Source organism: Festucalex cinctus, chromosome 14 (genome assembly GCF_051991245.1).
Source record: "Festucalex cinctus isolate MCC-2025b chromosome 14, RoL_Fcin_1.0, whole genome shotgun sequence".
NCBI lineage: Eukaryota > Metazoa > Chordata > Actinopteri > Syngnathiformes > Syngnathidae > Festucalex > Festucalex cinctus.
This window is the reverse complement of record NC_135424.1, coordinates 6,058,665-6,080,641: the sequence shown is the minus strand read 5'-3', so window position 1 is coordinate 6,080,641 and position 21,977 is coordinate 6,058,665. Positions and strand designations below refer to the sequence as shown.

Below are 21,977 nucleotides of genomic sequence, written 5' to 3'. Positions count from 1 at the left end.
AGTTACCCCTTTTGCCTTGTGCCCTTTTTTCCTCCCTAGTGGAGCGCCTTTTGTTAACCACTTTTTTGATTCCCCGTTCTCCTCTCGGTTAGAGAGGAGACAGCTGTTGGCCGGAAATAAACCTGTTGCCTTGGTGGCCTACCTTACTCCTGCGTCTGAGTCCTACCTTACCTCGTCGTGTCATTTTCTCACTGCCCAGTCATTAAAAATGTTTCATGAAAATACCACTCTGCATCTACAGGTGTGTGCGTGCGCGCGCGCGTGTGTATATATATATATCCACACACACGCATATATTTTTTAAAATATTTATTCATTTCCCACATACTTTTGAATTTCAAGGAAATAAGACCATGCATGCATACAATAATTAATCATCACAATTAAGTCATAAAAACAGAGGCCTAAATAATAATTGTAAAAATTAAGTAATAAAATTCTCACATTTGGAGGTTAATATGTTATTTTTACGCGAACGCCTTTCTCCCGAAGGCATTTGGGACGTAAACATAACTTCACCGTGGCGCGCTAAAATGACGTCATTGTACGTCACTAGCGTGCGCTTGTAAGCCAAGAGCGAAGGGCACTCCTCTCCATGTTCAGTATTACGTGAATCTCGGAAACGTCGCTTGCAATAACTTATAATTTGACAGGATTTGGAGTCAAATCATGAATGTTTGGCGACACTGATTTTTGGTGCGCTAGCATCTCATGTGAGCGAGCATCGTGTCGAGGAAGAAGACGACAGAGAAATCATTTACTGAAGGAAATTTGTTCCGTCGACCTTCCACGTTGCTGTAATGGTGTATGTCAAGCATGTAACGTCGTAAGTACAGTACAGTAGCTTTATATTATTAGTTAATTTTGCTCAACCATAAAATAATTATCGTTTATGGAATAATTGACGCTAAAGAATGGTGGCCAATGTGCTAATGACCAATACATTCATAGTGATAACATGTCCATTTTTGCTTGGCAGCTATATGCATGCGGCGGATTTGTGATCTTCCAGGATGACATCGGAGGCTGCTGCTACCGTCGCCACACCTCCAGCCTTAAGCAGCACTCCAGCCAAAAAAGACCACTACTGGCTCCGCTCCTTTGTAGCTGGAGGTAGGACCAGACACTTTATTGTTATTGAGCTTTGTCATGTTGGGGCACCACGATAAAATGTGCTTCCTGCTTTGCTCGATGTTTCCTGATTTAAAAAAAAACAAAGAGCTGTGGACCAGTATTGTGGTTGTCACTGTCATCATGAGATTATAACTGTTGTTGTGTCCTTTGTTCTCTCATGCCTCAACCAACCATTTTTACTGACTTGCAAATGTTTGTACTGTATGTCTGAAATGTTTTGTAAGTAAGATAACATATGCGCCTCACGATTGGCTGGCGAGCAGTCCAGTGTGTGCCCTTCAGACCTTTAGATTAATCTTCAGTTAAGGCCAACCTTGAAAAGGGTTTCCACGTGATGTAATGTCAATTCAGTACAAGGCTGAAATAAGTCACAAGACTATACAAAATGGCAGTTCGCTCGCTCAGAGTGTGAAGGAAAAAAAAAAACAGCAGAAAGACAGCACATTTCACATTATTTTCATTTGTTGAGGCAGAACTAAAATCCAAACAGCTGAATTACACTTCTATATTGGTGTAGCTTCTGTAATATTGTAGTATGTCTAAACATTAAGTACTGATTGACAATGAAATGGAAAGTAAAAAACAACAACATTTTTTTGGTTTCAATTGAATGAACATTGTGCTGCTTGTATGCGATCTTGGGGCAGGATAATACAGACTATACATTTGTTTGGTTAAAAACAAATGGTTCTCTGCCATAGGTGTTGCAGGATGCTGTGCCAAGACTACAATCGCTCCTCTAGACCGAGTAAAGATTCTGCTTCAGGCCCAGAATCCCCACTACAAACATCTGGGTAAAATGTCTTCAAATAAGAACTTAATTCAAATTACATCACCCAAGAGTTCTAGCATCAACAACTTGATTGTGCCTCTTTCTGTGCAGGAGTGTTTTCCACTCTGAAAGCCGTGCCAAAAAAAGAAGGCTTCCGTGGTTTGTATAAGGGCAATGGGGCAATGATGGTGAGGATATTTCCTTATGGCGCAATCCAGTTCATGGCCTTTGACAATTATAAAAAGGTACAGTTCTTCCTTTATTGTGGAGTAAATGTTTCAAAGGACAACATGAGGAAAATGTTATGCACTTGACAAGTTATGCCACTACATACATGTTCATTTATTCAACAGTTGCTTAATAAACAACTTGGGATCTCCGGACATATTCACCGCCTCATGGCCGGATCTATGGCAGGTAGGTTAGAAAAGTAATATGACTATTCTTTTTTATTTATTTTTTTGGACGTATAAAATCCTCCCCCTAATAAATACCTTACCTCTGATGTCAGGTATGACGGCGGTGATATGCACCTATCCACTTGACATGGTTCGAGCCAGACTGGCCTTTCAGGTGACTGGGGAGCACCGCTACACCGGAATCGCCAATGCCTTCCACTCAATCTATCTGAATGTGAGATGCTGGTGTAGAAACACGTGCATAATACAGAAATGTGAGTGTATTCTCATTTCCTGGTCACACATTTTTTTTTTGTGTGTGTATTTTGGCACAGGAAGGAGGATTCTTGGGCTTCTACCGGGGACTCACCCCAACCCTCATTGGAATGGCCCCATATGCAGGTGATTGCTGTTTTAATATGTTTCTGTGAATACAGTGCTGCCTTGACTTACAAGTTTAAATCTTAAAAAATACAAAAAGTGAATTTATATGTTGGAATGTTTGAATTGGTTGAAGACTGTGCACGCAAAAGCAAAATAACCTGAATGTAAGAAAAAAGAATTTAGTTGCGGAACAGCATTCCAATCTCCTCCACCTTGATGGTGTGTTTTGATGCTGCAGGTTTCTCCTTCTTCACCTTCGGGACCCTGAAAAGCCTCGGTTTAAAACATTTCCCAGAGACGCTGGGACGGCCGTCCTCAGACAACCCCGACGTCCTGGTTCTAAAAACCAAAGTCAACCTGCTGTGTGGAGGTGTTGCCGGTGCCATTGCTCAGACGATTTCGTAAGTGAGCGTGGACAACACCTGACGTGAGGCCTGTTTGCAGCTAAATCTTTTTTCTTTGTACCCCCCAATAGCTATCCTTTGGACGTCGCCCGGCGAAGGATGCAGCTAGGATCCGTGCTTCCTGATTCGCACAAGTGTGTGTAAGTCCCACCAGCGTCACTGGACACTTTAGTAGAAACCACTGAACAAAAGTATAATGAAATACCGCAAAGTACATCAGCGACTCGTTTTTTTTTTTCCACTTCACTCCAACCGCAGCTTATCTCAAGGTCATTCGCAACTACAAATGTTTTGAACATCATCTGTCGTGCCCCCAAACAGCTCCCTGAGCAAGACCCTGTCGTACGTCTACAAGGAGTACGGCGTCAAGAACGGCCTGTACCGAGGCCTCTCGCTCAACTATATCCGCTGCGTGCCCTCTCAGGCTGTGGCCTTCACCACCTACGAATTCATGAAGCAGCTCCTCCACCTCAACTAGAGGCCGCATCGCTCAACTGACTCGTGCGGACGCTTACTCGGTAGGTCTTAAACTCCTCAGACTCCACCACAGTGAATCCGTTATTGAATGCAGTGTTGTGGGGAAGGAGAGCCAGATGTCTTTCTGCCTTTTCCCTACATTCTTGTACTACAATGGTGGCCTGACTTAGGAATTTAATTTGTTCGGTGACCACTCCAGCATAATGTTTTTAATGTATTTTTTAATAAGAAAAAAATTGTGCTCTACGTTATTGTTCTTTATGAAAAAATGCATATCTAAAACAATTAAGTAGAATGTAAAGATTTAAACAGTTTAGTCACAACCCAGTGACTCTGTAAGCTGCAGTAATATTTGTTAATATTTGTTGTTTTTAATATCCCTGCAAAGTATTATTTTGCCCGTGGGATTTCAATTATTATTTGCTTAAATGTTTATAACGGCTACAACATCGATGCTAGTTTCATGAGCCCGTTAATTGCCTTTTGCATTTATTACCATTTTGCTAGCTGACATAGGCATAGGATGTGTGGTTTGGTTGAGGTTGAATGAAACTTCAAAAGTGAGTGGCAATAAACAGCTTGAATTGTTAACACATTATAGTGTTCGGAACTAACATTTTTGCTTACAGCTCAAGACAAAAACGTCCAATTGATGGCATGTATTCAGAAAAAGTCGGTGTACCGCTGTACTATCATTACTGAGTATCCGTGTATACAACAGGCAGCTGGGAACAAGTGTAAAATGAGCAAATGATCAGCTATATTTTCTACCATTCGAGCAACATGGAATCCATACATTTCTTTGTATTTTTGTCATGAGTTTGATATTTTGAAAGCTGATTAATTGTTTGTATTATTTAGGATTCAGGTTTTCATAAAAGTGTATGTGGTGCGAGTGGCATGTTTGCCTTGTCTTGTCTACAAACAGTATGCAGATTTCTTTTTTTTAAGAAAAAAACAAAACAAAACAATCAGCTTAAAAAAAAAAACTGGCCAGTTTATAAATGATTTGTCATTGTCTTTTGCCAAACTTTGACTAGAACAGTATCATGATTGTTATTATCATCCACACAGATGTTTAACGTATGCTCATAATCATAATCGCTTGCAATTCCATGATCACAGTATATTGATATGATTTTTCTTGTTGATGTCCATATTTGGATCTGTGATGAATGTAGATCCGACATATTTGGATCGGCTGATGGTCTGGTAGGAAGGAAAATTGCACTTTAACTGTTTACCTTTTTCTTCTGTTATTTATTGATTTAGCCACATGTTGCCACTGGGTGGCGACTTCGCTTACAGAAATGATGTGGTTTACAGTTATAGCTGAAGAAAGTCATGCAAATAAAACAATACGTGTCATATTATTCTCTTTACTTAATCTGAAGCAAGTTAGGACGGCACACCATTTTTTTTCCCCCCCAAAGTAAATCTGAGAAATGATCATCAAACTTGGTTTTGCCGTTTTGTTTATTATTAAGCCTAGGCACATATTTAATTTTACATTAGAATATGTCACAGAATACCACCAAACAAAAATTTCACAAAATGTGAATCCACAAGCTAGTTATATACCTTCTGCCATCTAGTGGTTAAACATTTGCAAGCAAATATTCTGCCTTCCACTGTACTACTGTACATCGCTGGCATAGATAAACAAAAATGTATTTGTCATAATTATTTTCATACAAAAATGATGAATTTTGTTATTTCACATGGCACACTTGACCAGTTAATTGATTTATTGTAAATAATAGAAAATAAATAAAACAATTAATTACCTGTACTGTTAACTCAAACTATTAGCCACTCAAATAGAAGTGAAATGAATGTCCAAGAAAAATTCCTTTGCTTCTGTTCTCCTTTCGAAAACATACCAATTTACTCAAGTCCCTAGCTAACGTTAAATGTCGTAGTAGTAGTAGTAGTAATAGTATATTTTTTAGTCAGTCCCCATACAGTAACACTTTTAACAGTCACATACTGAGTGATGTCAGATCTTGAAGATTATTTCAGCCTAGCCTATTTTATTTTGTGTGTGCAAACATACTGTATATAATTAAACTACCAGCTTTCAAATGTCAGCGAGAAACCCCCCCGAAACAAAACAAGATCCAAGTAATTAATATTTACGATCTTCAAAAACAGCTTTGTAAACAAGTGTTTTGAAAAATAAAAGTGAATCATAATTTTTCAAATTTATATTTGCATCATTCCAAAAATGAACTCCAACAACAGAAACACAAAATGTCAGCAATAGAAACTTTTGGTGGTTTGTAAATATTATGTATATTATATGATACAACTTTTTGTACAATGTGCTGCGCTACTTGATAAAGTCATGTTCAGAGAAGTGACTGAATTTTTTTCAGAACTGACTGAACTAACAAAAAACGCCTTTGGACATTCATGTTATATTATTTTTGTCTGTTAGGAATTTTATTGTATGTATTTTTTAAATCAGGACATTAAATGTCACCCTGTTAAATCCATACAAAACTGTCTTGTCTTTTTGCTTGAAGCCTTTCTATGGGAGAACTTGTCAGGTGTATCACAGTTCATGGTTCACAGCTGTGCTATATCACGGATGTTTTAAAGCATTTTTTCCCCCCCAGAATACAGGAAGTCCAAATTTAGAGTTGCTTACCTTCAATGTAGTACCACGTACTGCAAAAAGTGTTGCGAGTTATTACCTTATCTATGACGTTTTGCATTATATGTTCGCATTACGCTAGCAGCCTCTCGCGCAAAATTACAACATTTTAGTGTTTAAGTATACAATATTTAATTCTCTTGTTTTATGTGTCAGTTTTACAGTAAACTTCAGCTGGAGTGACAACAGAATCAAGCACGCTTTAGGCTCTTCTTAGGAGCTGGGTGAGCAAGAGAGTGAGAGCAGGTACTAAGGATTACTTTAAAAAGTGTGATTTCATAAGTTGGTGTTTTTTTTTTTTTAATTAAATGAAATGTGTTTAAAGTATCTGGAAGTTTGTAAAAAATATATTTTTACATAGTCTCTATATTTTGGACATTCAATGAATTTTGGTGCATATGAGACATATTCCCCTTGTCAAAACAAGGTCTCACTGTATATTGGGAATAGTTAGTGATGGTCAAGCCCGTAATGCAAAAGGGGGAACACTCTACTGTGATATTTGCATGGAGCATACTACCAGGCATTGTCCGGTGTCACATACAGATTTGACTAGTAAATTTGACATCTCGTATGAAGCTTCAATTAAAACACACCCATTTTCCTGTTTTGGTTTGTAAAGGGAAAAGCGTGTCCCCAGGTTGAATGAGGTAGGGAGTGTCTCTGTTTGTTCCCGTAGCGCGGCGCCCACTCTACATTACAGCGTTGCACATTCTTGTGGCATTTGTGTAAGAGAAGTGAGGACATCCGAAAAAGTGAGAAGTGCCTTTTAGGGACCTAACAAAAGTGTGACTATTTAGGCTGAAGTTAATGGGCGACAGTTTGGATCGCTTAAGTGTTTTTCGGAGTCTTTCCATCAATGCCATCGTACACAGTGACCATCGCCACGGGGAGCCAGTGGTTTGCGGGGACGGATGACTACATCTACATCACGCTGGTGGGCAAGGAGCGATGCAGCGAGAGGACGCTGCTAGACAAGCCGCTGTACAATGATTTTGAGAGAGGCGCGGTAAGTGAGACCTACGCCCGAGACAAATACATGGCACCGTTAACTTCACTTCATCCAAGCTATGATGACAACAATGTCAATCATTAATCTTTTGACTGAAGTCTAAAGTCAACTTATCTCTCACAAGGTGGATTCCTACCTGGTGAGGGTGGACGAAGACCTGGGTGAGCTCGTGTTGGTGAAGCTGGAGAAGAGGAAGTACTGGGTGCAAGACGACTGGTACTGCAGCTACATCTCTGTAAAGACTCCAGCCGGAGACAACGTGGAGTTCCCGTGCTACCGCTGGCTGGTGGACGACAGGGAAGTGGTGCTGCGGGATGGGCGAGGTAAAGTCGCACGCACGCCAGAGAGGTTACGGACGCTCGTTTTATTCCGTCACATGGCATCTCTGTGATTTGGTTAGCTCGCCTGCCTCAGGATGATAAGACGAGCGTGGTCAAGCAGCACAGAAAAAACGAGCTGGAAACGAGGCAGAAGACCTACAGGTAAGTTTTATCTATTACGTAGCGCTGTGCTCAATATTTAACCGAAATCTTGAACCTTGTAGATGGACGGAGTGGCAGCCCGGCTTTCCTATGAGCATTGACGCAAACAGGCACCAGGATTTGCCCCGGGACATCCAGTTTGACAGTGAGAAGGGAGTGGACTTCGTACTCAACTACAGCAAAGCGTTTGTATTATCTTTATCTGCCTTTTTGTCAACAAATTGTGTTTCTTACCTAAAAAAGAGAGACAGCTTTACCATTACCATCACCTCCTGCAGTGTGTTACCATGTACCATAAATTTATAATAAAAATACATTTTCAGAATCGAGAACCTGTTCGTCAACAACTTCATGCACATGTTCCAGACATCCTGGAGCGACTTTGCTGATTTTGAGAGGATCTTTTTGAGAATAAAAAACACAATCTCAGGTCAGCCTCAGATTTGAGTTCTTATTTGGCTCTTTGACAATTTTTTTTTTTTTTTTTACACATTCAGAATATGTGATGCAACACTGGAAAGAAGATTTCATGTTCGGCTACCAGTTCCTGAACGGTTGCAATCCTGTCGTCATCCAAAAGCTCGCCAAGCTTCCCGACAAGTTTCCCGTCACCAATGAGATGGTTGCTGTCAGCCTGGAGAGAGAGTTGACTCTGGAAGAGGAAGTGAAGGTCGCCTTACCGTAGTCATTGCAAATAGTGCTGTGACTATTGAATATTCTTAGAATCGGTTAATCTATCAATTATTTAATCGATTAATCGGATTCATTTTAATTTTGCATTAAAGCAAAAGCATTTTTTTATTTGATTACTTTTTATGAACCAGTGATTGGTGGTTATTTCATGCTTTGTATTTGATTTGATTTGATTTGATTTGATTTATTTGTTCATTTTTCCTTTCGGACAACATTGTTGACAATCAAACATTACATCATACAATTTTGACAAACAATAACCGAAAAGAAAAAGGGCTGGCAGGAAGAAGCATAAAGCTTATAGATTCCCGCCCCCATACTAAACTAGGACGCATAAAATCAAATAAAAATATAGAGTCAGCAGAAATGATAAAATTTCACTCAGATTATAAAGTCCATGAAGTTAGAAATCCAGTTGATTGCATTCGGAGACAATTGATTCAAGCAGATGGATTATTGATAGTTCACTCAGTTCATCAGTCCAAATAGCAGGTTGTCGAGTTGATTACATTCGGAGACTTTTGATTCAGGCAAATGGATTATTGAAAGTCATTTGTATAGTGATTAAAAAATAATAAATAAATAAAAATATAGCGGAGGGGAATTGATGTTGCACTACGTTACCAGTTCGGTGATTGTTTTCCAAAGGAAAAACAGATGGTTGTAAATGTCTTATTTTGAATGATAATCAGATGATAATCAGTTTTCTTTCATCAAGAAATACAGAAATCAGTGAACAATTACTGTTGATATGCTAAAATCAAAGGATATGGGCAATTTTAAATAAAAAATAGCTCCAAATGATTACACAATCATTACAATAGATTAATTTTGACAGCTCTATTTGCAAATTGTCTCGACATGGATGACTTAATTTGAACCAGAACAAAGAACTTGATGGATTGCACATTCGCCACTGTTATGGCGTCCCACAAGGTTCAATTCTTTGCCCCTTTCCTTTTCACCTTAAGTGACTCCACTTTTAAATGTTGCGCTTCCAGGCAGGTAACGTCTACATGGTGGACTACGAAGTGTTAGATGGCATCAGACCAAATTGTACGGATCCTTGCACCCTGCAGTACTTGGCAGCTCCCATCTGTCTTCTGTACAAGAACACACACAACAAGATCCTGCCGATAGCCATACAGGTACGCTGGTACTGGATATGAACAAAGTCTTAGCCTCCTTTTAAAATGTTTTTTATCGTCACCTTGCAGTTAGGTCAGACTCCAGGCGAGGACAATCCCATCTTCCTGCCCACAGACAGTCAGCACGACTGGCTCCTGGCAAAGATCTGGGTGCGTTCGGCCGATTTCCAGCACCACCAGACGGTCACTCACCTGCTCAGGACTCATCTGATCTCTGAGATGTTTGCCGTCGCCATGTTCCGGCACCTCCCCGCAGTCCACCCCGTCTATAAGGTCAGACCCTCGTCAACTCAATGAATCGACCAGTAAAAGTTGCAAGGTGTTACCAACGTGCTCCTCCACAGCTCCTCATTCCACACGTCCGTTTCACTATCGCCATTAACACCAAGGCCAGAGAGCAGCTCATCTGTGAGTGTGGTATCTTTGACAAGGTAAGTGTGGTGTAGTGTGGAGCATCTTCAGTGATCTTGTTTAGGGTTAGCATAATTTGGGATTGTGGGAGGAAAATGCAGAGAACTCACTCGGGTATAGACTTGATACAAAGGACGATTATTTTATCTTTGACAAAAGAAACGAAACCCGATTTTCCTCAAGAAACTTGAACTGATGCAACAGGCCGAGGCACCGCCCTGCACTGTTGTCTACCACAGTTAATAGTAACCAGTGTGGTGGTACTATTTGGTGGCAAAAGAATGCATGCTCTGTGTTTTTTTTATTTTATTTTTTTTATTTTTTTAAATGACATACAAGTGTTTGACTGTAATGTATGACTTTACCATTGTGTTAGCGTAACTAATGCAGCATACATTTTTACTATTTTTTATTTTATTTTTTAAACAATACTTTTACTTCATTCCATTGAGGTATATTCTACTCAGTACTTTCATTTGTATATGTCTGTTATTGCTTATGCAATGTATTTGTCAGACATTTCAGCTTCAGGTACTATCATGTGACTCTTGTTTCACCAATCCAACGTAATTACCGACGTACCATACTAGTAATACTCCTATTTCATCTATCAAACGGAGCCAGGTGGTGACATAACTGTGCACAGCCTCCCTGGCCCCACACAGAAGCAAATTTTCAATGTGACAAGAATGCCACAGAGAACTTCATAAAACACATTCTTGTGCTCTTTCATGAGTGTAAAAAATATTTCTTGTGGCCGAATTTGCCTTTATTTTATTTAAAAAAATATATTGAATAAAATATACAGTATTTTTATTAAAATATCTGCTAGTCTGTAGGAAGTTTGACATGAGGCTTCTCCTCTGTGTAGTCAAGAAGAGAACCGCTGCTTTTAATGATGTCAAAGGACAATTTTGTGTGTTTCCACCGGTCGTCAAGGCGAACGCCACAGGCGGAGGCGGTCACATGCAGCTTGTTCGGAAGGCCACCAAAGTCCTGACTTTCAGGTCTCTCTGCTTCCCCGACGTGATCAAATCTCGTGGCGTGGACAGCAAGCAGGAGCTGCCCACCTACTTTTACCGAGACGATGGCTACAAGGTGTGGGAGGCCACCAAGAGGTGAGGACTGTATAGGGTGGAGATTTAACCGATATAGCACCAGTATCATGTGGCTGTTTTAGAAACCAATAATAAAGAAGAAAGGCAATACATTAGAGCGGAATGTAACTGGGTGTGTACACTTATGCAATCTTAGTCTTTAAGGATTTCCTTGTACAGGCTAGAAGTCACATTAATGGTGGGAAAAGTTTCGAAAGGTCTCGTTTATTTTATATCGCAAAAACCTGGGGTTTGAACAGGGGTGTGTAGATTTTTTATATCCACTGCATATGGTCTTTATACTTGTCTTTTTTTGTTTTTGTTTTTCTTTGCAGCTTTGTATCCGACGTGGTCACTATTTACTACAGCAGCAACGAGAAAGTGCAGGGAGATGAGGAAATCCAAGCCTTTGTTAAAGACGTGTGCACCTTCGGCATGCAGGACTTCGAATCGTGCGGTAGGTAAACCCAAATCTAATCTCAAAATCAAACGCGCACGGCGTGAACAAACAAGCTCAGATGTTAGGAAACGAGCCTTCCTGTGTTTGGTCACAGCGTCTCAGCGCGTTTCATAAGCTTTGCATCGTCACGCGTGTTTGGCAATCGTTTGCAGAGTTCCCCAAGGCGCTGAAATCTCGCGAGGAGCTGATCGAGTACTTGACCGTCATCGTGTTCACCGCGTCGGCTCAACACGCAGCCGTCAACTTCGGACAAGTATGTACAATATCCGCACATTTCTCTTCATGACCTCTATTGCGCACCTGTTAACATTGTGTTGAGTTCCGCCAGTTTTTTTTAGAAGTCTTTTTTATAACATTCGCAATTTGTGCATGCACAGTCAAAATGCTTCAAGTCCAAGGTCAAACTACTTCATTTTTGGGCTTTTTCTTTTGTTTTCCAAGTAAATTGTTGCATTATTATAATTACTATTTTCTGTGAAAATTAATGTAATCATTTATAACATTTTAAATAAAAGTCAAAACTGTACGACTCAATAATGTTAACATCAATAATACCTATTATTATTATTTATATTATATATATATATATATATATATATATATATATATATATATATATATATATATATATATATATATATATATATATGGGCGGCACGGTAGTCGAGTGGTTAGCACGTCCGCTTCCCAGTTCTGAGGTCTCCGGTTCGAGTCCAGGCTCGGACCTTCCTGGGTGGAGTTTGCATGTTCTCCCCGTGCCCGCGTGGGTCTTCTCCGGGTACTCCGGTCTCCTCCCACATTCCAAAGACATGCATGGCAGGTTAATTGGGCGCTCCGAATTGTCCCTAGGTGTGCGTGTGAGTGTGGATGGTTGTTCGTCTCTGTGTGCCCTGTGATTGGTTGGCAACCAGTCCAGGGTGTCCCCCGTCTACTGCCCAGAGCCAGCTGAGATAGGCGCCAGCAGCCCCCGCGACCCTTGTGAGGAATAAGCGGTCAAGAAAATGGATGGATGGATATATATATATATATGTATGTATATATATATATATATATATATATATATATATATATACGTGTGTGTGTTTTAGTTAGAAGCCCTTTGAGACTTTTGTGTGATTAAGGGCTAAAAAATAAACTTGACTTGACTTGACTAGTTGGTATCGTTTCCAAGTGTGTGCTCAGATGAACAAACTGTCAACATTTTGTGACTGCATAAAGTACGACTGGTGTTCGTGGATTCCCAACGCTCCGTCCACCATGCGGAGGCCTCCGCCTAAGAAGAAAGGTTTGGCCGACGTCACCCTGATCATCGACAGCCTCCCGGACCGAGGGCGCTCCAGCTGGCACCTGGGGGCCGTCTGGGCCCTCAGCCAGTACCAGGATAATGAGGTGGGTGTTAGAGTTGAAATGATGTACAGTCAATAATATCTAGGAGACCTGGATAAGATTAATTTCATATTCCTACACAGCTAAGCAACTTACACAGCAAGTACAAGTATGTACAGAAATTCATCCATTATCATATACGTTTTGCAGCAGAAGAGGAAAAAATGTGTTGCTGTAAACTTTTCTCCACGTCTTTCTTTGCTGTCTTGCAGCTGTACTTGGGAATGTACCCCGACGAGCACTTCATCGAGAAGCCAGTGAAGGTGGCCATGGAGAAATTCCGGAATAGCCTGGCGGAGATCAGCAGCGTCATCAAGACGAGAAACCAGGGAAAGAAACTGCCCTACTACAACATGTCCCCCGATAAGATACCCAACAGTGTCGCTGTTTGAAGAATGTGCTTGTTCATATTGTGTCCAAAGAAACATTTGCTTCTTTTCAGAAATGCAGACAATAAAAAGACCATTATATCTTTAAACATCTTTGTATTTCATTTACAGGGGAAAAAAAATAAAAAGCCTTAGTCTACATCGTTTTAATGATCCTCACCTGCTTTGAAATATGGCGACATGGAAAACAGGCTGGATAGTGTGCCTCGAGGACCAGGGTTGAGAAACACTGCTCTAGGCCATTGTGTTCAAAAGTTGTGGGGAAAAAAAGTCCACATAGAAATTAGTATCTTCAGTGTTGTACCACATGCTCCCAGAAGATGGCGCACTCACTGGTAGGGTGACGTTTCAGATTAGTATACTGTATCTGGGTTTTGGCTCGTTTGTAATTGTTCAGTAATGTGATACAACAATAAGCGTGCTGTTATAAGACGCGCATCATTAATGCCGCCAAGGAAATATAGTAAAAAAAAAAAAAAATCGGTGTGGGTGGTCGATCAAAGTCGTGGTGAAAGTTTAGAGGAAAACGGAGAAGCAACTGAGATACGATGCAATACTGCCCTCCTGTGGATGACTGGAGTAACTACTTTAAGGGTGTGAATATGACTTCACTAGTTGAGTTGTTATCCAGGTACATCAATACATTAACCGTTAATAATCACAAATATCTAAACATTGTAAGCTTTCTATCAATCTATAAAAGCTGGCATACATTAAGAATGATGGGTGTGAAATCACTGTATTTCTGTAGGCCTATTATACTGACAGAGTGACTTTTTTTATTCAACTATTATATTTATACGACATTATTTTCTTGTTTCAGGTATTTCTGTTCATTAACGTCAATATTTAAGTATACCTATGTGTTTCACATTTCTTCATGCATTTTTTTTTAAATACTTTTTTTTGTACACTTGTTGCATTTTATTCAAAACAATAACAATACATTGTATTTACAATAAATGATTGGTTTATTTTATTATGTTAGTACGTACGGTTGGCCTATACATTCAGTGTCCCATTTAGGACTGTATCGGTGTAAATCAGTCCCAGGCTCATCGTGTTGCTGAATTTGCTCATTTCAGATTAAAACATGACAGACGACTCTTTGTGGCTCTGTGTGGCCAGTGGGGGGGATTTGCTGAATTTTCCAAATATTGCAGTACTTCAAAGATTTGGCTGCAAATTTGCAAACCAACTGTCTAATTTGACGGCCTTAATAAATTGTGAGTTGCAGTCTAACAACAACTCTCACAGATAGCTTTACATTGATAATGAAAGAGTAAAACATGAAACAAGTTTAAGGTAGGAATGACCAATAATCACTATTTTTGATGGTGATAGGGGGCCCCAAAATCAAATTTTGCTTAGGGCCCTATGGAGGCTTGACTGTATGAAGTTTCTCCCAGTGCTCACTGGAGGATTTAAGGAGGGACTTTGGGAGGAGACTATAAATGCAGTGCAAACCCTTCTTCTGCTCACTTCTTATTTCAGAGCTTTTCCATCTGCCGTGACAGCGATGCCGTATACGTACGTGGTAAGCGTGGCCACGGGAACTCAAGGCAGGTCGGGGACGGATAACTACATCGGCATAACGCTGGTGGGCACTGAGGGGTGTAGTCAGAGGACTCGGCTGGACAAACCTCAGCACGATGACTTTGAGAGGGGCTCGGTAAGTGACATTTTCGTGCACGAGTCATCTTTGAACATTGTGTTCGTATTGCAAGTGATCTTTTAAAAGGGGCATACACCAAGTCCACCGCAAGGAAACATCTGCCGCTGTCTATAAAAAAAAGTGTCATGTTACGTTCCAAATGATGACTGCCTGAAGGAGGCATGCAAACAAACTGACGCCACCCCACCTTTGCTTCATTTCTGATAACTCACAAGAACTTTGTACCACTTAACGTGTGAATGTAGATTTGCCATGACAATCAAGATTGTACAGTAATTCTTTAGGTGTGCATGACCTCAATATAACCATGATGCCGATGGCCAGACTCACCTGGATGAATCAGTTCACTTCCTTATTTTCGATGGGTTTTTTTTTTTGTTTTTAATTATTATTATTTATTTAAGTGCTCTGGAAATTAAATTGAATTAAGGTATTGCACTCCATCATTAGCAATCACTTCCGTGGACCGATCCATTTTTGGAACGGTGCCAGAGAGATGCCAATCCGCCATTGTGACACAGCTCAATATACTGAGCTGCATATAATACTGGATAGCCGATAAACCGTTCACGCCGGCGCAAGCCGTTGAAGCCACAGAGCTGTCAGCTATCCAGTATTACATACAAATCAGTGGCCCAGCGGACCGCCATTGTGGAATCCAAATATGGTCCTATTCCTGTCGGCCATTGTGGCATCTCCAGATGCTATATATATATATATATATATATATATATATATATATATATATATATATATATGGTGTTGAGCAAACCATTTTTTAGACATGCTGTGTTTTGTTGTCAAAATATTACGTTTTATGGTTATACATGTTTCAAATTTAAAGTTGTTGAGATTCACTTACTACTAACACGCTACTGTTACCGCTATAAAAGGTAGAACTGATGATGCACTTCCTTGCTCACAGGTGGATTCTTACCCGGTGGAGGTGCAGGACAAACTTGGTGAAATAGTGTTGGTCAAGCTGGAGAAGAAGAAATACTTGACGCAGGACGCTTGGTACTGCAGGTTCGTCTCGGTGAGGACTCCTGGCGGAGACAGCGTGGAGTTCCCGTGCTACCGCTGGCTGGTGGATGACAAGGAAGTTGTCCTGCGTGATGGGCGAGGTAGGGTCAGTGAGTTAGGTAAAAATAATAATAATAATAAAATAACCCAAATTGTAAAAAAGGGACTGACTTGGTTTTTTTTTTTTGGGTTACTCAATTAAAGACTTGCGGGGTAAACAACTGTCTGTCCACAGAAACGTCCCGCTGTTGACAAAACAAACACAAAATGGCAAAATACAGGCTGGGGGAGTGGGGGTTTAGGAAAAAATCACCACCACACATTAACAGAAGCCCAGAAGTGTAGATTGAGAAGGAGTTCATGGGTATACATCCTGTATTTATATAGTGCATTTTCCTGGGTGAAAATGGAAGACGCAGCCTTTAATCCCAAATGTGAGTTAAATAAATAGCCCACAAGCAAAAGGGTTGCTTTCTGCGTTATTCATTTAATTTGACCCAACCTTTTGGGTTAAATAGCTCGAAAAGTTGGTGTTAATTATTTTTGATGCAATTCAATTGGGTTATTCAATTAACCCAAAAAGTTGGGTGAAATGAATGACCCACAAACAACCAACTTGACCCAACTTTGTATTAAATTAATAACCCATTTCTTATCACCAACTTTGGGGTTGTTTTGTTGGTTATTCATTTCACCCAACTTTTTGGGTTAAATAAATGAAAAATTGTGTCGGTCCATTTTTGACCCAATTTGGGATAGTTTTTGACCCAACTGTTTTTAGAGTCTGGTGATTCTCTGGTTTGTTTTATTTAGCGCACCTGCCTCAGGATGATAAATCGAGCCAGTTCACGCAGCACAGACAAAACGAGCTGGAAATGAGGCGGAAAGCCTACAGGTGTGCTTCATCTGACCGTGAGGTCTGTTACTGAGCGCCGTGCTCTCTAACGAACGTTTTGTACCTTAGATGGACGGAGTGGCAGCCCGGCTTTCCTATGAACATCGATGCCAAAAGACACCAGGATTTGCCCCGAGACGTCCAGTTTGATAGTGAGAAAAAAGTGGATTTCGTAGTGAATTACAGGAACGCGTACGTATATATTGCTTCGAATAGACTGGAACTCGAATGCCCTCTAATAACCCATCTTGTTGAGCAACTGTTATTTGAGCACAATTGGGTCACGGTATCACAAAGTTTTGGACAAGTTGCTAATAAACACGACTTTGCAGAATTCAGAACCTGTTCATGAACCACTTCATGCACATGTTCCAGTCGTCCTGGGCCGACGTTGCCCATTTTAAGAAGATCTTTTTGAGGATCAAAAATACAAGCTCAGGTCAGCCTCGGATGTATATTTAGTTGATTATTTCAGCTTCTTTGACCGAAATTTCACGTTCCTTACTTTCACTCTAGAGTATGTGATGCAACACTGGAAAGAAGATTTCATGTTCGGCTACCAGTTCCTGAACGGCTGCAATCCTGTCCTCATCCAAAAGATCACTAAACTTCCCGACAAGTTTCCCGTCACCAATGAGATGGTTGCTGTCAGCCTGGAGAGAGAGTTGACTCTTGAACAGGAAGTAAAGGTAGACTTGAGGTGCCTTGCACATCCCCCACTGCCAAGGTGTCCCCCAAGGTTCACTTCTTTGCCCCTTTTCTGTTCATCTTCTACATATTTCTTCTTAAAAATCCCATCATGGCTTTCATCGCCTTACTTTCAGTTCTCCAGTAACGATCTGAACGCCAACATTTGTAACAGGCGCATGATCCACCAATCGACCAATAAATTTCCTGCTTCAATCATTGCTCCAGGCAGGTAACGTCTACATGGTGGACTACGAAATGTTGGATGGCATCAAAGCAAACGACACAGACCTGATGACCCCGCAATACATGGCAGCTCCCATCTGTCTTCTGTACAAGAACGCACACGACGAGATCCTGCCGATAGCCATACAGGTACGCTGGTATCAGGTATGAGCAAGTCTTAGCCTCGTTTTTAAAATCGTTTGTGTATTGCCGCCTTGCAGTTAGGTCAGACCCCAGGCGAGGACAACCCAATCTTCCTGCCCACAGACGGTGAATACGACTGGCTCCTGGCAAAGATGTGGGTGCGCTCGTCCGACTTCCAGCACCACCAGACGGTCACTCACCTGCTCAGGACTCATCTGATCTCGGAGATGTTTGCCGTCGCTATGTTCCGGCAACTCTCCGCAGTCCACCCCGTCTTTAAGGTGAAAAGTTGACCTCATGATTTTGAATGAAGGTCTGAAAACTTGAATTTGATCTGCTTCTTCACAGCTCCTCATTCCACACGTCCGTTTCACCATCGCTATTAACACCAAGGCCAGAGAACAGCTCATCTGTAAACGTGGTCTCTTTGATAAGGTGAGTTTTGGAGTGAACAGTCAAACTTAAACCAACTTGGGTGTTGTTTTAATGAGTTCCAAAGGTTAGTTCCAAGGCTTGTGGTGGCCCAGAAGTCCTGAAAATAATTCTCAAGAACTTGGTTACTACGAGTTCTTCTTGTTACAAGTTCTGGCATCCTTATAGTCTGGGAACTGGGGTACGGGCTTGGCCTCTGAGGTTTTGAAGACTCCAGAGCAGGCGGAGAATCTGAAGATTTGGGGATAGACCACATCTTGTGACTTCCTGAAGCAGCAACGGGGATTTAAGGACTGAAGACTTTGTCTCTGTAGGGTGGAATTCAGACACTTAAGGTCAACAGACCAAGTGACAGGCTGAAAGATAATCCCAAAGTATACTTACAGACCTGACTGGAAGTGACCAAACCTCTTCTTCCCACTTCTAGACCAAGACTAAAAATGTGAGGACATACCAAGACTCGGAAAGTAAGAGCTCAGACTTTGAAGGCTTTGAGGACTCTGAACATATCCAGAGACATTTAACTCATTCACTGCCAATGACGGCGATAGACGTCAAAGATCCATTTTTACTGGGCTCGCGGTGAATGAGTTAAGCTTCTGCGGAATTCTTTGACTCTGAAGGACGAGAACGTTTCTGAATACTCAAGGACATGTTCAGGCTCAGTCTCAACCTTTGAAGACTCAGGGAGAGATGACAGCCTGTCATGTACGAGCAGGGAAAAGATCGAACACAGATAAGGGTTGAAGTTCTGGAAAATAAGATTGAAGACTTGAGCAGTCCATCTTTTTTGTTTTTTTCCTCCATCCCCTATGTCAAGGCAAATGCCACAGGTGGAGGTGGTCATGTGCAACTGATTCAGAAGACCATGAAGACCCTCACCTTCAGGTCTCTCTGCTTCCCCGATATGATCAAAGCTCGTGGAATGGACAGCAAGCAGGAGCTGCCCAACTACTTCTACAGAGACGACGGCTACAAAGTGTGGGAGGCCACCAAGAGGTGAAGACCGTTTTGAGGAACAAAAAAAAATGTGCTTGCTGAGTTTATTTGGTTCTCCACATTTGACTTGGATCTTCTTTTTGTAGCTTTGTGTCGGATGTGATCGGCATTTACTACAGCAGCGATGAGAAGGTGCAGGGAGACGAAGAAATCCAGACCTTTGTTAGAGATGTGCGCGACTACGGCATGAAAGACTTCCGACACTGTGGTGGGCATCTGTGACAAACATCTGATATGTCGTATACAAGAGCTTCTTTGGCAAAACGCTCTCTTTCTGTGCAGAGTTCCCCAGGTCGCTTCAATCCCGCGAGGATCTCGTCGAATACTTGACCGTCATCGTGTTCACCGCGTCAGCTCAGCATGCCGCCGTCAACTTTGGACAAGTATGCTACAGATGAGTGATTTTTAGGTTTTATTATTAAATGAAAAAAAAGTGCAGCTCTTACCTACACATTTTCCACAATGTAAAAAGAATAGTAGGGCCGCACGGTGCTTAAGTGGTTGGCACGTCTGCCTCCCAGTTCTGAGGACTCGGGTTTGAGTCCAGGCTCCGGCCTTCCTGGGTGGAGTTTGCATGTTCTCCCCGTGCCTGCTTGTGAGTGTGGATGGTTGTTCGTCTCTGTGTGCCCTGCGATTGGCTGGCAACCAGTTAAGTGTGTTCTCCGCCTACTGCCCAAAGCCAACTGAGAAACTGCTAACATTTCCTCTACTCCATTATTTCATTTGCCCTGAAGTGATAAAAGCCAGAGATGCCTTTCTCACATGCCAAAACATGTCATACTTACAGACACATGAGGCAATAAGCCTATAAAAGGATTAATACAGAATAACATCCTGTTAATGTTAGCCAGACATTTCCTTTACTTCCTGCACATACCTACTGAACAGCTGTTACTGTTTCATGAAAAAGTCACATTATATCAGCAAAATTCACGCGACCATCATTATTCTGAACACGCTAAATTCGGCCGATATGACGTTGGCGACTGTTTTGACATGGTGGAACCGCCATTAGAATAATACTTTTATGATTACGTAAAAATTGCCACTATTTTCACTCATTGCAATGTTACGCTCATGTAAAAATACATTTCAGGCCAGAGAAGCCGAGTGTAAACTTTTTTCTCTTCACTTTCCGAAGTTCGACTGGTATTCGTGGATCCCCAACGCTCCGTCCACCATGCGGAAGCCCCCGCCCGATCGAAAGGGTTTGGCAAACACAACCCTGATCATGGACACCCTCCCGGACCGAGGGCGCTCCAGCTGGCACCTGGGGGCCGTCTGGGCCCTCAGCCAGTACCAGAAGAACGAGGTACATGTCCTCTTTTGGCACGTCAGCGCCCGAGAAACTTGCCTCCACATGCGCGCGCTCCTTTCTGTTTACCAGCTCTACTTGGGAATGTATCCGGACGAGCACTTCCTGGAGAAGCCGGTGAGAGAATCCATGGAGACGTTCAGGAAGAATCTGGCCGAGATCAGCGGCGCTATCAAGACCAGGAACCAGAGTTGGGAAATGCCCTATTACAACATGTCCCCCGATAGGATTCCCAACAGTGTCGCAGTTTAAACACACAGTGGAGCATAATTAATGTTCAAGTTATTTTCTAAAAATAATCATGTAAAAAAAATAAAAATAAAATACATTTTTGGTGTTTACAGTTGAACATCTTATCATCTGCTACTGTGCAGGCTCGTTAGCATCAGATCAGGACTCAAATCGCACATCTACTGCCTTACTTATAGAACTCTCAAAATCATTTCCCGTCAAGTTAACTGTCGGCTTGTAAACAATTTTAACCCTTGTATGGTGTTCGGGTCTGGAACACCGGTTTTTAGTACGTGAACGGGGGTCCCACAGATCCCGAAAACCATAAAGACTCATCCTAGTGTTATTAGTTTGTTTTATTTTTAACTAATGCTTTTTTATTTTTTTATTTTTTTTTACACATCACCACAGTATATGAAAATTACCTGCATATAAATAACATTTAATGTAATCAAATAAGGGGACAAACATCATTTGTTTGACAAGTCAGTGGTTCTATATGAGCAACCCAAATGAGTTCACTTATTTAGTCCATTGTAGCAATAAAAAGTTAACGTTTTACCTATAATAAATTTGATATTTTCATTATATTCCATGTCCAATTATTACCTTTAAAAACACATTTTGGAACTTGCTGTCAAATGAAAATGACATCACAAGGGCTCAGATAACCAATCACAGCTCACCTGTTTTCTTGGTTCAGTCATGTGACATTCACAAGCTGAGCTGTGATTGGTTACCTGAGCCCTTGTGATGTCATTTTCAGTCAACAGCAAGTTGCAAAATGTGTTTTTAAAGGTAATAATTGTACATGAAAAATAATGAAAATATCAAATTTATTATAGGCAAAACATTGTTTGACTGCCAAAAATGGCAAAATAAGTAAAAGTATCCCTTTAAGGCTAGCTGCAATTTCATGACATAGAAAATCTTCACTCACTCCCTCTCAGTTGTAGAATTGATGTAAAAAAAAAATTATGCTACTAGTCTATAAATCACAGAATGGCTGTTCAAAGCAAACATGGTAAATCAGCATTTATCTGTG

General features: G+C 41.1%; 3 protein-coding genes across 5 annotated transcripts; all 3 read left to right on the top strand.

Moving 5' to 3' along the window:
* Positions 1 to 537: 537 nt before the first annotated feature.
* On the top strand, positions 538 to 7,237 carry slc25a16 (solute carrier family 25 member 16). 3 transcript variants are annotated; one of them, XR_013278508.1, is made up of 12 exons: positions 538 to 826; positions 980 to 1,113; positions 1,836 to 1,928; positions 2,018 to 2,151; positions 2,260 to 2,323; positions 2,418 to 2,539; positions 2,640 to 2,706; positions 2,927 to 3,089; positions 3,164 to 3,232; positions 3,414 to 3,610; positions 6,385 to 6,474; positions 7,104 to 7,237. XR_013278508.1 is itself a non-coding variant. In XM_077495974.1 (11 exons), the coding sequence occupies exons 2-10, from the start codon at positions 1,014 to 1,016 to the stop codon at positions 3,568 to 3,570; spliced, it is 969 nt and encodes a 322-aa protein (XP_077352100.1). In that variant the 5' UTR covers positions 538 to 826; positions 980 to 1,013; the 3' UTR covers positions 3,571 to 3,610; positions 7,104 to 7,225. The 3 variants fall into 3 exon arrangements, 2 of the variants coding, with proteins under 2 accessions (XP_077352100.1, XP_077352099.1); XM_077495974.1 differs by lacking the exon at positions 6,385 to 6,474 and having other exon boundaries at positions 7,104 to 7,225; XM_077495973.1 differs by lacking the exons at positions 6,385 to 6,474; positions 7,104 to 7,237 and having other exon boundaries at positions 3,414 to 4,937.
* On the top strand, positions 6,405 to 13,395 carry LOC144001551 (polyunsaturated fatty acid 5-lipoxygenase-like). Its single transcript, XM_077495971.1, has 14 exons — positions 6,405 to 7,237; positions 7,365 to 7,563; positions 7,641 to 7,722; positions 7,785 to 7,907; positions 8,046 to 8,152; positions 8,220 to 8,392; positions 9,417 to 9,563; positions 9,633 to 9,836; positions 9,908 to 9,994; positions 10,914 to 11,092; positions 11,407 to 11,528; positions 11,684 to 11,784; positions 12,750 to 12,920; positions 13,130 to 13,395. Exons 1-14 carry the CDS (start codon positions 7,088 to 7,090, stop codon positions 13,307 to 13,309), a joined length of 2,025 nt encoding a protein of 674 aa, XP_077352097.1. The 5' UTR covers positions 6,405 to 7,087; the 3' UTR covers positions 13,310 to 13,395.
* Positions 11,694 to 21,080, top strand: LOC144001550 (polyunsaturated fatty acid 5-lipoxygenase-like). Its single transcript, XM_077495970.1, has 15 exons — positions 11,694 to 11,784; positions 14,801 to 14,978; positions 15,907 to 16,105; positions 16,818 to 16,899; positions 16,969 to 17,091; positions 17,232 to 17,338; positions 17,416 to 17,588; positions 17,815 to 17,961; positions 18,033 to 18,236; positions 18,304 to 18,390; positions 19,208 to 19,386; positions 19,473 to 19,594; positions 19,669 to 19,769; positions 20,528 to 20,698; positions 20,774 to 21,080. Exons 2-15 carry the CDS (start codon positions 14,826 to 14,828, stop codon positions 20,951 to 20,953), a joined length of 2,028 nt encoding a protein of 675 aa, XP_077352096.1. The 5' UTR covers positions 11,694 to 11,784; positions 14,801 to 14,825; the 3' UTR covers positions 20,954 to 21,080.
* Positions 21,081 to 21,977: the final 897 nt, after the last annotated feature.

Bases quoted from the DNA above. Each gene is read 5' to 3' on its own strand.
- slc25a16 (XM_077495974.1), top strand. From the start codon at position 1,014: ATGACATCGGAGGCTGCTGCTACCGTCGCCACACCTCCAGCCTTAAGC. The intron at 2,324-2,417 runs GTAGGTTAGAAA...CTCTGATGTCAG, and splicing joins CATGGCCGGATCTATGGCAG to GTATGACGGCGGTGATATGC. The intron at 3,233-3,413 runs GTAAGTCCCACC...GCCCCCAAACAG, and splicing joins CCTGATTCGCACAAGTGTGT to CTCCCTGAGCAAGACCCTGT.
- LOC144001551 (XM_077495971.1), top strand. From the start codon at position 7,088: ATGCCATCGTACACAGTGACCATCGCCACGGGGAGCCAGTGGTTTGCG. The intron at 9,995-10,913 runs GTAAGTGTGGTG...CCGGTCGTCAAG, and splicing joins AGTGTGGTATCTTTGACAAG to GCGAACGCCACAGGCGGAGG. The intron at 12,921-13,129 runs GTGGGTGTTAGA...GCTGTCTTGCAG, and splicing joins GCCAGTACCAGGATAATGAG to CTGTACTTGGGAATGTACCC.
- LOC144001550 (XM_077495970.1), top strand. From the start codon at position 14,826: ATGCCGTATACGTACGTGGTAAGCGTGGCCACGGGAACTCAAGGCAGG. The intron at 17,589-17,814 runs GTAGACTTGAGG...TCATTGCTCCAG, and splicing joins CTCTTGAACAGGAAGTAAAG to GCAGGTAACGTCTACATGGT. The intron at 18,391-19,207 runs GTGAGTTTTGGA...CCCTATGTCAAG, and splicing joins AACGTGGTCTCTTTGATAAG to GCAAATGCCACAGGTGGAGG.